The sequence below is a fragment of the Lynx canadensis genome, chromosome A2 (genome assembly GCF_007474595.2).
Source record: "Lynx canadensis isolate LIC74 chromosome A2, mLynCan4.pri.v2, whole genome shotgun sequence".
Lineage (NCBI taxonomy): Eukaryota > Metazoa > Chordata > Mammalia > Carnivora > Felidae > Lynx > Lynx canadensis.
The window spans coordinates 77,828,969-77,845,449 of record NC_044304.2 but is presented as its reverse complement, the minus strand read 5'-3'; the positions used below and the strand labels follow the sequence as shown (position 1 = coordinate 77,845,449).

The 16,481-nt window shown below is 40.1% G+C and overlaps 1 protein-coding gene across 1 annotated transcript in view; it reads right to left on the bottom strand.

Annotated features, from left to right (window-relative positions):
* Window positions 1-16,052, bottom strand: part of NAMPT (nicotinamide phosphoribosyltransferase) — a 39,301-nt gene extending 23,249 nt beyond the window's left edge. The window contains exons 1-2 of the mRNA XM_030307779.2: window positions 15,894-16,052; window positions 81-237 (exon numbers count right to left, since the gene is read on the bottom strand). Of these exons, the coding sequence (XP_030163639.1) occupies window positions 81-237; window positions 15,894-15,950 (214 nt within the window). The 5' untranslated portion in view covers window positions 15,951-16,052. The remainder of the gene's footprint in view (window positions 1-80; window positions 238-15,893) is intronic.
* Window positions 16,053-16,481: the final 429 nt, after the last annotated feature.

The window sequence follows — 16,481 nt, the reverse complement described above, 5'->3', positions numbered from 1 at the left end:
AATTAAGAATATAATATAGGAGAAAAATTATAAAGAGCTACATAAAAGCAGTGTTTGAAATGTACTAGGAAAAATAATACCTTTTAAGTACTTATTAAGAATGTACTGCAACCCATAAAATACTGTTTCCTCGTATTTCACCTTCTTTATTTTTGAGTTTTCTGTCTTCTTTTCACGGCATTCAAAGTAGGAATAAACTTTGCTGGTATTGGGTGGGTACTGTTTATAGTGAGTAACCTAAAGGCGAAAGCAATACTTGAGTTAGAAAACATTCAAATAGAATAGAAATCATGACTGAAAGGGCTTGAAATTATTTAAAACCAAAGAAACTAAACTTATTTGCTATTCATCAGCTTCTTTTCCTGGCTGTAAAGAATAAAAAATAAGTATCATACTTATTAGGATACTTTTAATGTTCACTATCTTACTTTGAAAACCACAGGAGAGTATTAACTTTTATAAACAAATCAAATGAACTTAAGGAAGTACGAGGCTTCTAAGCTGGACAGGCACTTGAAAATAAAGTTTGAAGAAAGTTATCTCATTTGATCTTGGGGAATGGTCTTCCTGCAGGGGAAGAGAGACGTAGCTGCCTGGCAGGGGCATAACCAGGATATAAAAGAACGTACTGGAAGAGTGTGGTACTGTTACTATCTAAATGTGGTATGTTTGAGAAGTCAATAGGCAATGCTTCCCATGACTCGACTTCTTCATCCGTACAGCCAGGTAGGGAGAATGACTCCGATCTTCACAATAACACATGGAACCTGGATGAAAGCAACAGCAGGAGAAAACATATCTTGTTTCATAGTACTACTTGTTCTCCAATTACCACCAAATTGGGAAATAAGTCTATCCAATGCAACATCAAATACTTAGGAGCGTAAAAATAAGTATTATAAATTTTTCCAAAAATATGGGTAAGAGTCATTGTTGAAAATTAATCTTTGTTTTAAGAAAAAAGTGAGTTCATTATAGTTGGATTTTTTTTTTAATATTTTAATGTGGTTAAAACATTTTACCAATAGAAAATAACTGGGAGAATAATGTGTATTTGCTCTGTTGTAACATTAGGAATGGTCATGTCCTAAAACTTAAGGTACAGGGTGGTAAGGTAGGTCATGGTGGAATAATCTTTGCAGCACAAGTTTCATGAATGACCACTGTGACATGAACCATGGTTCCTGGTTAGCTCTGATCCTCAGTTTAGGGAAACCAATGCTTTCCTTGTTTGGCTGCACAATCTTAATCCCAATGAAACTTGGCTTTAACCTTTGTAGCTTAGCACAAAAATTCTAAGATGAATATAGTCTATATAGAGAGCAAAAGAAAAAAAGATCACAAATGTTTAATGTTTCTGCTCCAACAGAAGCAACTTGTCACTCTATGAAAACAGCACCTGTACGCTGCTTGAAGGCAACTGGGTGGTCAATTTTAAACCTAGAGGTACTACACCAGGGTTTTTTTTCCAAGGTTAGAACCTGGAGACTGATACCACTGGAGGCTGAAGTAGCAGCTCAGTGAAATAGCTAAAGCCAAACCCAAAGCAGTTAAATCTTCAAGCCGATTCACTAAAATGCAAAAACAACATTTATATACGTATGAATGATACCCTATTTCAACTGATTAGAAAAAGAGAACACTATCTAAAAACATACCCAAGAAGTACATAAAAATGAAAATGCCCAGTTTACAATCTAAATAACTCTTAACTCCTTTAGTGGGAATAAGCAGTGAGGTAGAAGAAAAGTCAACTATGATGAAGTAAAAATTGAAGGAAGGTCTGGATCACATCAATGCAAGTTTATAAAAGCCAGATTCATAGTTGTGACTCTCAGTAGTTAGCCTGACCTGTTTTACAGTTCAGATACTCAAAGGTACATCTTTATAAATTTACTTTTTCTACATCAAATTTAAAAGTATGAGAAGGTAAATGAATCTTCTGAGTAGACCAAACAGTTAAAAGCTGAATGGAAATGTCCCTAAAGCATTTAACTCTCCTCTTTGGTCTAAAAGTATACTAAAATTTTTCGATCAGACAAATAGAGTCCCAGTTCTGGCCAATAACTGAACATGTTTATAATTTTAAAGCTTTACTTCTGCCATGTTTTTTAATTATGGTGCTTAAAACCTTAGCACAGGGGCACCTGCATGGTTCAGTCATTTAAGTGTCCGATTCTTGATTTTGGCTCAGGTCATGATCTCACGGGTTAGTGAGATCGAGCCCTGCATTGGACTCCATGCTAACAGCATGGAGCCTGTTTGGGATTCTCTTTCCCTCTCTCTGTCCCTCCCCTGCTTGTGCACACTTGCTCTTTCTCTCTCTCAAACAAACGTTAAAAAAACATCTTCTTTGGACAGCTTTAGAGAACTGTTCTGCAGTTCTCTAGGTTTAAGAACTGAACTGCTAAAGCAGCTAATTCTCAGGTAATCAACCATGAAATCTAATTTACCGTTAACCACCTACCAATGAACACCCAATACGTTTATAGAAAAAAACAGTATAGTTAGATATATTTGTATTGGCTTATACCATTGTTTAAATCGGGGAAATTTTTAAACCGAGCTTCTTAGTAAATACTATTCTACAAATACAGCCAAAAGATGATTTACAATGATTCTAGTTCTGGTAGGTTTACTATCCTCTTCATTTTACTTTCTGCTAAGCTGGTCTCTCTGAACCTGGGAACCTTCAGAAAATGAGATGATACAGGCAGAAAATCAAATTAATTAATTGTTATTTTATAAATAGTTCATTCACAAATATACATCCTGTGTCCACTATGTATCAGGCACTGTTTCAGATTCTGAGGATGGGGAAATAAAATGGACTGAGACAGTTTCTATTCTCAAAGGGCTAATGAGGGCTGAAAGGTCAGAGAAAACCAATATATAAACACCATAATTTCAGATACAGATGGAGGTTTGGAAACTTAAAAGAAAATGATAGGCCAAAGGGGGCCTGAGAGACTGCTGTAAATAGGGGGCCAGGAAGGCTTCTCCGAGATGGTGACATGTGACCTACACAACAAGGAGATGGAAGACACACTGACGTAAGGGACAGGACACGATGAAGGCCAGCATGGCTGGTTCTTAGAGGTGCAGAGAAGGAGGAAGTACATACATGGTAAGGTCAGAGAGATGCAGAGACACGATCACGTAAGGCTTACAGACAACAACGAGGAGCTTGAATTTTACATCAAGTGCAACAGAAAGCCACTGGATGTTTTAAGCTGGAATGAATATGATCTGATTCATATTTTATAAGGATCAGCTGGACAGTGAGGTGGATAATGGATTACAAGGTGACCAAAGAGGAAGCAGGACCATCAGGTAAAAGATTACTATACCAAAGACTAGCTTAGGTGAGAGCAGTGGCTCATCTGGAGGTAAAGGAGAATTAGGCTAAAACACTAGATGTGGGGGTAATAAGGGGGAGGGATTAACACTGTTTCCTACATTTTTGGCTTGAGCAACTGGGTGAATAAGGGTGCCGTTTACGGAGATGGGAAAGGCTGTGGAAGGAATGGATTAGAGCTGTTTTAAATATGTCATGTAATGCTAACAAAGTCTCACAGTATTCAAAATTAAACTACACAAAAGAAGCTCTAAAATCACGTTGGTTTTCTTAGCACTACTTTAGCTTCCATCAATAGGAAAAATGGTTCTATAGTAAACTTGACATTTTTTATAAGATGAGAATAGCTAATTTCTCATAATATCCCCAGCAAACCTTACTCCTAAAAATGTTTCCTAAACTAGCATGATTTTCCTACAGCTAATAGAGCACTACCAGTACATAAATACATGTGTGGTAAAGAACACAGGCACACAAGAAAATGTAGTTCTTTTAACAGAACCTAATTTCACAGTCATGTGAGTGATTTACTTCATGAAAAGCTTCTAAAAATTATAATTGCTAGGGTAAATATCCTTGTCCCAAGTATGACATTTAAAGAGAAATATGAGAAATATTTAAGTTGCATAGAATCTTTCTGTGAGAGCAGACTCTTAACTTTTTCCTGAGCTTCTCCAGATTTTCCATAAAGTCGATTTGGTGTCTTTTCAAGAGCTTTCCTCTCATAATGGGATCACATGTCCAAAGGCAATCACTACTAACCTACTTTACCAGTTATAATTTTAACAGCTAAGTAATTATCATAAGCCAACATTTTAACAATACCACGTGTATATAAGAGCACATGGGGTAACATGTATAATGCCACAGAATAAGTTTTACTATCTCCAAAATTTATAAGGGCACTCAGAAGAGGATCCACTCAGCCTTACAATGAATGGCTAAAACTTTATGTCTCTTCAATGCTACTGTGCTTAAAATAGCAAAAATAAATAAATAAATAAATAAATCAATAAATCTTCTTTTCGACATTTTTAAAAATTTCTCAAGTCCTGGAAATACTTCTGTTGCCACAGAAAATAATTCTTTGCTATTTGGCTTTTGAAGCAATAATAACTTCAAAAATACGGCTTAAAAATATTTGGATTACATTTTGGGGGAGAGAGGAAATTGTCAAATCAGTTATAATCACACTACCCCTTTTTCTTTGGCACAGAGCATTTGATAATTTGTACTTTTTTGGCTGCACCCTTGAAAAAGATTTAATCAACTGATAAAGAGGACACCAGCTTCTGGTATCTTTGTTTTGCAAAATCTTACAAAACTTTACTGATCTAAGTTAATCTTCCTCTGAACTATATTCATGACTTACATACAAGATTTTATTTCTATTGCCTGGGCTTTTCCTATAACTTATAGTATAAACCTTACTGGAAAACTGCATTGTAAGAATGCACAGGTTGGGGCGCCTGGGTGGCGCAGTCGGTTAAGCGTCCGACTTCAGCCAGGTCACGATCTCGCGGTCCGTGAGTTCGAGCCCCGCGTCGGGCTCTGGGCTGATGGCTCAGAGCCTGGAGCCTGTTTCCGATTCTGTGTCTCCCTCTCTCTCTGCCCCTCGCCCGTTCATGCTCTGTCTCTCTCTGTCCCAAAAATAAAAAAACGTTGAAAAAAAAATTAAAAAAAAAAAGAATGCACAGGTAATTTGACATAGAAACTGCAACAGTCCTCCACTCCTTACAAAGATCAGGCTGCCAGGAGAGCCGCTGTGACATAACTTAGCTGCCAGATCAGAAGCAATGAAAGAGAAGCAACTATGAAAAATGGGGACAGGTCAGAGAAAGACAGTGGGTTGCTAAAGTCCCAGCCAGGACAAAATTGCCAGTGAGAGGATTCTCATCTATCCCCAACTCTTTTTCCAAAAAGCCCAAACCTTTAAGGTTTGTTATTCGCCATTAATGAGACAGCAAAATCTGTTTTACAAAAGCCACCCTGGGTGCCTCATCATCATAAATTATATAATCTTCTGTAACTTCTCTAAAAACAATTTTCACCTATTCTGAATTTTAAGAGACATCTTTTGTCTTTTAAATACCTAGGAGATCTCCAATATTTATTAAATGAATTGATGAAAATGGTCTGAGTTCTAGATAACCAGTTTACAAATGACCTTTTGAGAAGCAACCCACGCTGGACAGCACAATTCATAACAATGGGTGATATGCTTTAATACACATTTCATAACAATGGGTGATGTGCAAATTGCTTAGAGATTACTGTTATACACTATATATATTTTTTTCAACTTAATTGACAACATCTTCCATTTTTATCTAACAGGATAAATGTTCAGAAATAATGAAACTATTCTCTGCTGTAGATTGTTACAAACATTATCCACACAGTAGGAAAAGGAACAAGGAACAGAAATGCATCTTTTAATGAGCCAGTTATTTGTAAACTAATTATTGGCTACCCCAGAGATAGGTGGTGAACCCTCCACCCCCAAACAGAAACCTGACCTGTCTCCTTCACGAAAATTTCCAAATGTCTTTTAAGCACCGCAGTGACTAACACCCCTCAATGCACCCTTCCTTACCTGGCCTAGCACAATGTAAATACAACCCAGTAGATAACTGTGCTTTATGCCATTTTGAAATGATTAAACAGGAACCCAGGATGAAAATGGAAAAACAACCACATTTACCTGTTTCCTCAGTTCCTTATTATGTATGATATAGTATGCGATTATAGAAATGAACCCTCTGGAGAGGATACAAGGACAAACAAAGCACCTGTGCTGTCATGTGCTTAAGCACTATCCTACTACTTGCAAAATACCTTTTTATGGTCCTTAGACGACCAACTATTCTTTCTTCAGTTTTAGAAAGAAATCAATGTTGGGGCGCCTGGGTGGCTCAGTCGGTTAAGCGTCCGACTTCAGCTCAGGTCACGATCTCACAGTCTGTGAGTTCAAGCCCCGCGTCGGGCTCTGGGCTGATGGCTCAGAGCCTGGAGCCTGCTTCGGATTCTGTGTCTCCCTCTCTCTCTGCCCCTCCCCCATTCATGCTCTGTCTCTCTCTGTCTCAAAAATAAATAAACGTTAAAAAAAAATTAAAAAAAAAAAAAGAAAGAAATCAATGTTATTCTCTTATCCATCAACATGTCTAAAACCACTAGGTTCACTACTGTAACTAGCCAGTACTCTGTAAGTACTGATAAGGATATCTAATAGTTTCATTTAATTGCCAAATAAAAATTTCATTGCTTCTAACATCAAGATTCTGATTTGTCTCTTTTTCATCTAAGAAGATAAAAAGGTAAAAATGGGATATAGCCTATAAAGACCACTAAATATGTAAGGCAAATAAAATTTAAAAATATTAGTATGGAATACACAATGTATTTTATTGTGCTGTTGTAAACCATTGGTATAAAACATATCAACCTGACTAAATCCTCTTAAGGGATATTTTTTGGGGGGATATTAAAAATCTTACTAAAAGATTTCATATTAGACCAGTTTGGAAGACAACAGAATAAGAGGACCCTACGCTTTCCTTGTCCCAAAACAATTAGATAATTATTAAATCATACTAAATACCCTAGAAATTTACCTGAAGGCGGGAGAACAAATCCCACAACTAAAGGTAGAGAAGAGGCCACAAAAAAGAAGGCATAAGTATGGAGACGTGGTTTGGGAGAAACGGATCGTGGCCGCTATGGTGGAAGGGAGAAGGGCTACAGACAGACAAACACACAAGGGAGCACGGAGGAATAAGAATCCCCATAGCACTTGGCTTGGAAAGTGAGAGGAGCCAAATTTTGTGAGTTCTTGCAATCAGCAGGGCTTAAAGCCTGGAGTTTTAAAGGTCAGCAGGCTTGGCCGGGATACAGCTGAGGGCACTGCCCTGCCCCTATAGAAAAGGCAGGCAAACAGCCCATGAACATACAGTGTGAAAACAGTGATCTGCAAAACAGCCAGGGCACACAGTGGGGAGGTTATCTGCTCATCTTGGAGCATGTCCCAGAGACGCAGCATTCATAGACTCCTCTGGGAAGAAAGGCCCTGGCAGAAGCCATTTCACTCCCCCTGTCCTTCAGCATAAGCACAGGGCCACCTGTGGGAATCAGTGCAACACCCACACTCCCTACCTAACTTGCTTACACCAAGCCCCCACGACCCACTGCCACCGTGCACTTGGGTGGAATTGCCCCTCCCATTCACATTTGCCTCAGTCCTAGCACTTTGGGCCCCCTGGCCCAGAAGAGGGCCAAACCCTGAGCACATGGCACTTCCTGAGGTGGGAGATTTGCAGGGCCTCAGTTCTACTGGTGATAGTGACATGTCTCACTTCACAAACAGAACAGAGCACACCTAGTTAAAATGCACCACATTCAGGCTAGGGACCAAATACTGCCCATGGCAGACAAAGAGAACCTCTATAGATGATTGGCCTAAAGGACACAACAGGTGAGCACATGCAGCACACATTGGAGGCATTCCTAGAAGTGCCAGGCCCTGGGGAACAGGGGACACTACACAATGGAGTACTATCGGACCTCTTCTTTTTTTTTTTTTTTTTTTTTTTTTTTTTTTTTTTTTTTTTTTTTTTTTTTTTTTTTTTTAAAGTTTATTTATTTTTGAGACAGAGAGAGACAGAGCATGAACAGGGGAGGGACAGAGAGAGAGGGAGACACAGAATCCGAAACAGGCTCCAGGCTCCGAGCTGTCAGCACAGAGCCCGACGCGGGGCTCGAACTCACGGACCGCGAGATCGTGACCTGAGCCGAGGTCGGCCGCTCAACCGACTGAGCCACCCAGGCGCCCCGGACCTCTTCTTTATAAGGCCATTACCCTCAAGAACAGGAGACATAGCTAAGTTTCCTAACACAGAGAAGCAGGCAAAGAGACTAAGACAAAATGAGAAGACATTTTGGAACTTGTTCCAAATGAAAAACAGGAAAAGGCCATGGGCAGAGATCTAAGTGAAACAGATATATGTAACATGTCAGAGAATTTAAAGTAATGATCATAAAAACATTCACTGGACTTGAGAAAAGAGTGGAAGACATCAGTGGGACCATTAACACAGAAATAACGAATAACCTAGAAGGGATAAAGGGCTAAGTAAATGAAATGAGAAACACACTTGATGGAATGAGCAACAGCCTGGAAGAACATAAACAAACTAATAATCTAGAAGACAGAGCAATGGAAAGTAATCAAGCTGAGAAAAAAAGAATTACGCAAAATGAGAATAGACTTAGAGAACTCAATGACTCCATCAAACATAGTAACATTCATATTATAGGAATCCCAGAAGAGAGAGGAAATGGGGATGAAAAATGTATTTGAAGAAATAATAGCTGAAAACTTACCTAACCTGGAGAAGGAAACAGATATCCAGATCCAGGAGACACAGAGGACCCTCCAAAAAAAATCAACAAAAGCAGACCCACACCAAAACATATAGTAATTAAAGTGGCAAAATAAAGAAACAATGTTTAAAGGAGCAAAACAAAAGACAGTAACATACAAGGGAAACCCCATACAGCTATCAGTGGATCTTTCACGAGAAACTTCCCAAGTCAGAAGGTAGTGGCATGTTAGTTCCAAAGTGCTATATGGGAAAAATCTGCAGCCAAGAACACTCTATCTAGCAAGGCTGTCATTCAGAATAGAAAGACAGATCATGTGTTTCCCAGACAAAGGCTAAAGGAGTTCACGACTACCAAACAAGCCCTGAAAGAAATATTAAAGGGGAGTCTCTGAGCAGAACAGAGACCAGAAGGGATAGTATAATGGTAGGAAACAAAAAATCAGTAAAAATGAGTATTTCTGTAAAAAATCAGTCAAGGAACTTAAAAAATAAAAGGATGCAAAATATGAGAACATATATTTAAAATGTGGGGAGGAGAGGAGTAAAGAATGGGTTCAAACTTCAACGCCCATCAACTTAATATAGACTGCTATATGCCAAAGAGGTTACATACAAACCTAATGGTAAGCACATATATAAAACCACTAATAAACATGCAACAAAGAGAAAGAAATCCAAATATATTACAGAAAACCAGAAAACCATGAGAGACAGACAAGAATGAATCAGAGACATCGTCAGAAACAATCACAAAAAAATAATGGCAATGAATACATATCTTATAATAATTACTTTTAATGTAAACGGATTAAACACTCCAGTCAAAAGATATAGGGTGACAGAATAGATAAAAAACAAGATCCTTCTACATACTGCCTGCAAGAGACTCCTTTTAGATCTAAAAACACTGGCAGATTTAAAGTGAGGGGATGAAGAAACATCTACCATGCAAATAATGTCAAACGAAAGCTGGAATAGCAATACTTTTTATCGGACAAAGTAGACTTTAAAACAAAAACTGTGGGGCTCCTGGGTGGCTCAGTTGGTTGAGTGTCCAACTCGGCTCAGGTTCTGGTCTTGTGGTTCGTGGGTTCGAGCCCCACATTGGGCTCTGTTCTGGCAGCTTGTTCAGAGCCTGGAGCCTGCTTTGGATTCTGCATCTCCATCGCTCTCTGCCCCTCCCCCGCTTGTGCTTTCTCTCTGTCTCTCAAAAATAAATGTAAAACAAAAACTGTAACAAGAGACAAAGGATGCTATATAATAAAAAAGGGGACAATCCAACAAGAAGATATAACGATTGTAAATATTTATGCCTCCAACATAGAAACACCAAATACATAAAACAGTTAACAACAAACATAAAGGAATTAATTGATAAGAATACAATAATAATAAGGGACTTTAACACACCCTACTTACATCAACGGACAGATGACCTAAAGAGGAAATCAATAAAGAAACAATGACTTTGAATGAACAGATGGATTTAGCAGATATATTCATAACATTCCATCCTAAAACAGAATACACATTCCTTTCAATTGCACGCAGAACATTCTCCAGAATAGATCACATGTTAGCCCAGAAAACAAGCCTCAACAAATTCAAGATCAAAGACACACTATGCGTCTTTTCTGACCACAATGCTAGGAAACCAGAAGTCAACCACAAGAAAAAATCTGGAGAGATGGCAAGGGAGGTTAAAAAACAATGAATGCGTAAATCAGGAAATAAAAGAATAGATTGCAAAGTACACAGAAACAAATGAAAACGCAATCGTTCAAAACCTTTGGAATGCAACCAAAAACGATTCTAAGAGGGAAGTTTAAAGCAATACAGGACAATCTCAAAAAGCAATAAAAGTCTCAAATGAACAACCTAACCTTACACCTAAAGAGGCTAGAAAAAGAACAAACAAAACCCCAAACCAGCATAAGGAAGGATATAATAAATATTACAGCAGAAATAAATGATATAGAAACTAAAAAAAGCAATAGAATAGAGCAATGAAATCAGGAGCTAATTCTTTGAAAAACTCAAACAAAATTGATAAACCTCTAGCCAGACTAATCAAGAAAAAAAGAGAAAGGACTCAAATAAATAAAATCACAAATGAGAGAGAAGAAATAACAACCAACACCACAGAAATACAATTATGAGAATATTATGAAAAACGATATACCAATAAATTGGACAGCCTAGAAGAAATGGATAAATTCCTAAAAACGTATAAGCTACCAAAACTGAAACATAAAACTGGAACAGACTTATTGCTAGCAAAGAAATTGAGTCACTAATCAAAAAACTCCAAACAAACAACAGGCCAGGACCAGACAGCTTCCCAGGCAAATTCTACCAAACATTTAAAAAAATTTTTTGATGTTTATTAATTTTGAGAAAGACAGAAAGAGACAGAGGGCAAGCAGGGGAGGGGCAGAAGAGAGGGAGACACAGAACTGAGGAAGGCTCCAGGCTCTGAGCTGTCAGCATAAAACCCAATGTGGGGCTCGAACTCACGAACTGTGAGATCATGACCTGAGCCGAAGTCAGACGTTTAACCAACTGAGCAACTCCAGTGTCCCTCTACCAAACATTTAAAAAAGAATTAATACCTATTCTTCTCAAACTATTCCAAAAAATGGAAAAGGAAGGAAAACATCCAAATATATTCTATGAGGCCAGCATTACTCTGTTATCAAACCAGATAAAGACACCACTAACTCCAGGCCAATATCTCTGATGAACACAGATGAAAAATTCTCAACAAATTACTAGCAAACCAAATCCAACAATACATTAAAAAATTATTCACTACGATCATGTGGGATTTATTCTTGGGCTGCAAGAGTGGCTGATTATTCGCAAATCAATTAATGTGATATAGCACACAAATAAGAGAAAGGATAAGAACCACATGATCATTTCCATAGATGTAGAAAAAGCATCTGACAAACTACAACATCCATTCATGATAAAAACCCTCAGTAAAGTAGGTTTAGAGGGAATACACCTCAATGCAGTAAATGACATATGTGAAAAACCCATAGCTAACATCATCCTGCATGGGGAAAAATGGAGAGCTTTTCACCTAAGGTCATGGAAAAGACAAGGATGTCCACTCTCACCTCTTTTTTTCAATACAGTACTGGAAGTTCCCGCCACAGCAATCAGAAGAAAAGGCTTCCAAATTGGTAAGGAAGTAGTAAGACTTTCACTGTTTTCAGAAGACATGGTCACACCATATATAGAAAACACAAAAGATTCCACCAAAAAACTATTAGAACTGATAAATGAATTCAGCAGAGTTGCAGGATACAAAATCAATATACAGAAATCTTGCATTTTTATACACCAATACTGCAGCGGCAGCAAGAGAAATTAAGAGGACAATCCCATTTACATTTGCACCAAAAATAGTAAGACACCTAGGAATAAATCTAACCAAAGAGGTGAAAGACCTGTACTCTGAAAACTGTAAAACACTCATGAAAGAAACTGAAGACAACACAAAGAAATGGAAAGACATTTCATGCTCATAAACTGGAAGAACAAATATTGTTAAAATGTCTATACAACCAAAGCAACTTACACATTTAATGCAATCTCTATCAAAATGCCAACAGCATTTTTCACAGAAGTAGAACAATTCTAAAATCTGTATGGAACCACAAAAAACCCCGAATAGCCAAAGCAATCTTGAAAAAGCAAAGCAAAGCTGGAGGCATCATAACTCTGGACTTTAAGATATATTACAAAGCTGTAGTAATCAAAACAGTATGGCACAAAAATAGATACACAGATCAATGGAACTGATTAGAAAGCCCAGAAATAAACCCACTACATATCAATTAATCTTCAACAAAACAGGAAAGAATATCCAATGGGAAAAAGACAGTCTCTTCAACAAAGAGCGCTGGGAAAACTGGCCAGCTACAAGCAAAAGAACGAAACTGGACTGCTTTCTTACACCATACACAAAATAAATTAAAAATGGATTAAAGACCTGAATGTCAGACCTGAAATCATAAAAATCCTAGAACACGGGCAGTAACTTCTTTGGCTGTAGCAACTTCTTTCTAGATATGTCTCCTGAGGCAAGGGAAACAAAAGCAGAAATAAACTATTGAGACTATGTCTAAATAAAAAGTTTCTGCACAGCAAAGGAAACCATCAACAAAACTAAAAGAGACAACCTACTGAGTGGGAGAATATATTTCAAAATGACGTATCTAATAAAGGGTTTGAATCCAAAATATATATAGAACTTCTACAACTCAACACCCACAAAACAAATAATCCAATTAAAAAATGGACTAAAGACATAAACAGATAGTTCTCCAACAAAGACATACAGATGGCCAAAAGATAAATCAAAAGATCCTCAACATCAATTCCCCATCAAGGAAATGCAAATCAAAACTACAATGAGATATCACCTCTCACCTGTCAACATGGCTAAAATCAACAACACAAGAAACAACAGGTGTTGGCGAAGATGTGGAGATAAAGGAACACTTTTGCATTGTTGGTGGAAATGCAAACTGGTGCAGCCAATCTGGAAAACAGTATGGAGATTCCTCAAAAAGTTAAAAATACAACTATCCTACGATCCAGTAATTTTACTACTGGGTACTTACCCCCAAAACACAAAAACACTAATTCAAAGGGATACATACACCTCTATATTTACAGCAGCATTATTTACAATAGCCAAGATATGGAAGCAGCCCAACTGTTCCTCCATTGAGGAATAAAGAAGAGGTGGTGTGTGTGCGTGTGTACATATATATGTATACATACATATATGTGTATATATGTGTATACACACACACACAATGGATTATTCAGCCATGAAAAAGAATGAAATATTGCCATTTGTGAAGACATGGATGGAACTAGAGAGTATAATGCTAAGTGAACTAGTCAAAGACAAATATCATGATTTCACACATACGTGGAATTTAAGAAACAAAACAAATGAGCAAAGGGGAAAAGAAAGACAGACAAACCAAAAAACAGACTCTTAATTATGGAGTACAAACATGGTTACCAAGGGGGAGGTAGGCGGGGGGGGGGGGGGGGGGAGATGTGTTAAATAGGTGATGGGGATTAAGGAAGGCACTTGTGATGAGCACTGGGTGATGGTATCACTATATTGTACACCTGAAATGAATACTACACTGTATGTTAAATAGCTGAAATTAAAGTAAAAACTTAAAAACATATAAAAAACAAATAGGCTTCATATTAGAGAATAAAATATACCAGTCTGATTTGAAAATGGGCAGGAATAAGCTATTAAAGAGATACAAATTTTACTAGTGCATTAAGTATGCCCTGCTAGATTAGAAAACTTTATGGTAATTCATTCTTCTAATTAAAAGCATCCCAGAAAACTGATGTTAAGGCAATTTTACATTCCTTACGTATAATGGCTCGAGGAACCACAAACTGAAGGAATTTACACTCATTTTGTTTTTAAAAGTTAGACCCATCAACTATTTCCCATTTTCAATTAAATCATAAATTACTATATTATAAAAATTGGAAATCATTTTAAAGATTTAGTTAGGAAAAAAACTGGGTGAAAAAAATTTAAGAGAAAACTATGAATGAGACCATTCTAAAATCACTACTGAAGATACTCAAAATGCTAGGACCTAAGACAAGAGAAGGTTTTAAGGCTTAGAAAACCATAGTTGGTAATACTTTGATCTCCTTACAATGGTGTAGATTTCCACTTTAAAATTCAATTTAAAAGACCACTTGTTAAGGAAACTTGGCTCTGTTTTAAGTAACTACCCGTCTAAATTATCGTTAGTAGAATCTTAAACTCCTGGGAAGAAATGAACAAAACAGAACTTAAGTAAAACGGGATTCTCCAAAATACTTTGTCCAATTAAATTTAAGGAAAGAAACAAAAAGCAAAACCTCACAACTAAACCCAAAAATATGCTTTCCCTTTGTATTTCAAACCACCACGTTGTCAAGTAAAAACTGAACTTTATTTTGTTCAAGTGGGTTTTCTGGCCTGACATTTCATCTTTTAAGTGTGTTGGCCAACAATGCTTTAGCAAAGTATAGTTCAGTTTACTTCATGTAATTTGGAAACTAGGGGGAAAAACTTTGCCACATTTTCCTTTAATCATTCTTTCCTTTACTAATTTGTGTGGGTTTCAAACAAAATTAATGGGGCAGCAATACACTGAAGTGTCCAATAGGCATATTAACACAATGTTGTGTTGTGCCACTCTAAGTTCTCCAGGGTTAAAACTACAGTTCATTTAACTCGTGATTCACATTCCTTTTCACAGAAATCCTGTAGTGACCCTAATGGAGTAAGGGTAGGGGATCGGCCTTTACAACAGGGATAAGGAGCACGAGTGATCACCAGGAGCAAACGAGTTTGAAACGGAGCCCAGTGGAGTGGGACGAGGGAATCCAGCATGTTTCCCGAAGGCAGATAGGTGTCCTCCACACCCCGGCCACAGGCAGAGGAACGTGGCTGGCTGCTGCGGCACCCCTACTAGCACCCCTACTAGGTCCTCGCCCACCTCTTCCTCGGGAAGGGACGTACCTGCTCAGCAAGGGCGGGGAAGTGCACTCGATTCAGCTAGGCGGGGAAAACCCACTTCTCAAACCCCACTCCCTTTCTCCAGGGCCGAGCCCCAGGAGCCGTTACCTAACTGACCCGCTCTCCTCGGCAGAGCCCTCGCCCAGGCCGGCCCAATCCGACCCGGCCAAGGCCAAAAGGCCGAGCTCCTGGGGAAAGCGTGCGCTCGGCCGGTGACGCCCAAGCCTCCCGGGCCCCGACCCCGCCACAACCGCCTGAGCCCCGAGCCCCGAGCCCCGCGGCGGGCAGGCGGGCGGCGCCGGCTGGGGCCCGCCTCAGCCCCTCGCCGCGCCCCCCCCAACCACGCACCCCAAAGCCCCGCCTCCTGCCGTCCATCCCTCCATCCCTCCTCCATCCACCTCCTCCCCACTGCGGCGCCAGCTTCACCTGCCTCATCCGGCCGCCGCCACTCGCCCGCTTCTTCCCTCGGGCTCGCGCAGCGCCACGACCCCAGACCGGCCGCCCCCCGCCCCACAGCCCCGCGCTCGTCCCGAACGCGCCCTCTCCTCCTCCTTCACCTGCCCCCGCCCCGAACCTCTACCTTGTAGGAGTCAGTAGCTAGGAGGATGTTGAAATCGGCGTCTGCCGCAGCATTCATCTCGGGCGGGAGTGTGCGGGCCACGCGCCGCGAGCTGCCCAGCGCGGCGGCGAGGAAGGAGAAAAATGGGCTTCACCGCGCTCCGTTGCTTAAGTCACCGCTCGGCCGGAGGGGCGGGGGAGAAGAGGGGGGAAGAGGAGTGGGGAGGAGGGGCCACAGGAGGGCGGGCCCGGGAGCCGTGACGCGGCGGGGGGTGGTGGCGGCGGCAGCTCTCGCGCTCTCAGCCCAGGGACTCCGACCGACTCCTCACCTCGGCTCACCGCCCCCGCCCCATCATCCCGGAGCAGAGGCGAGGGGCGGGGCGCGGCCGCGCGTGCGCAACGCGCGGGGGGCGGGGCTGGGCGGAGAGGACGTGAGGCACGCGCTCTTTTTCCCGCACGCTGGCTCCGGGAAACCGGAGGCTGCTGGGCAGTCCCGGCTGGGGATTTGTGTTCCTGCCTCGGTTTCATTTCCCGGCGGGACGGTGAGGGGCGGGGGAGGGGTAATTCCCAGCCTCGCTTCTTCTGCGATTAGCCGGTTCGCCCGCCGCGT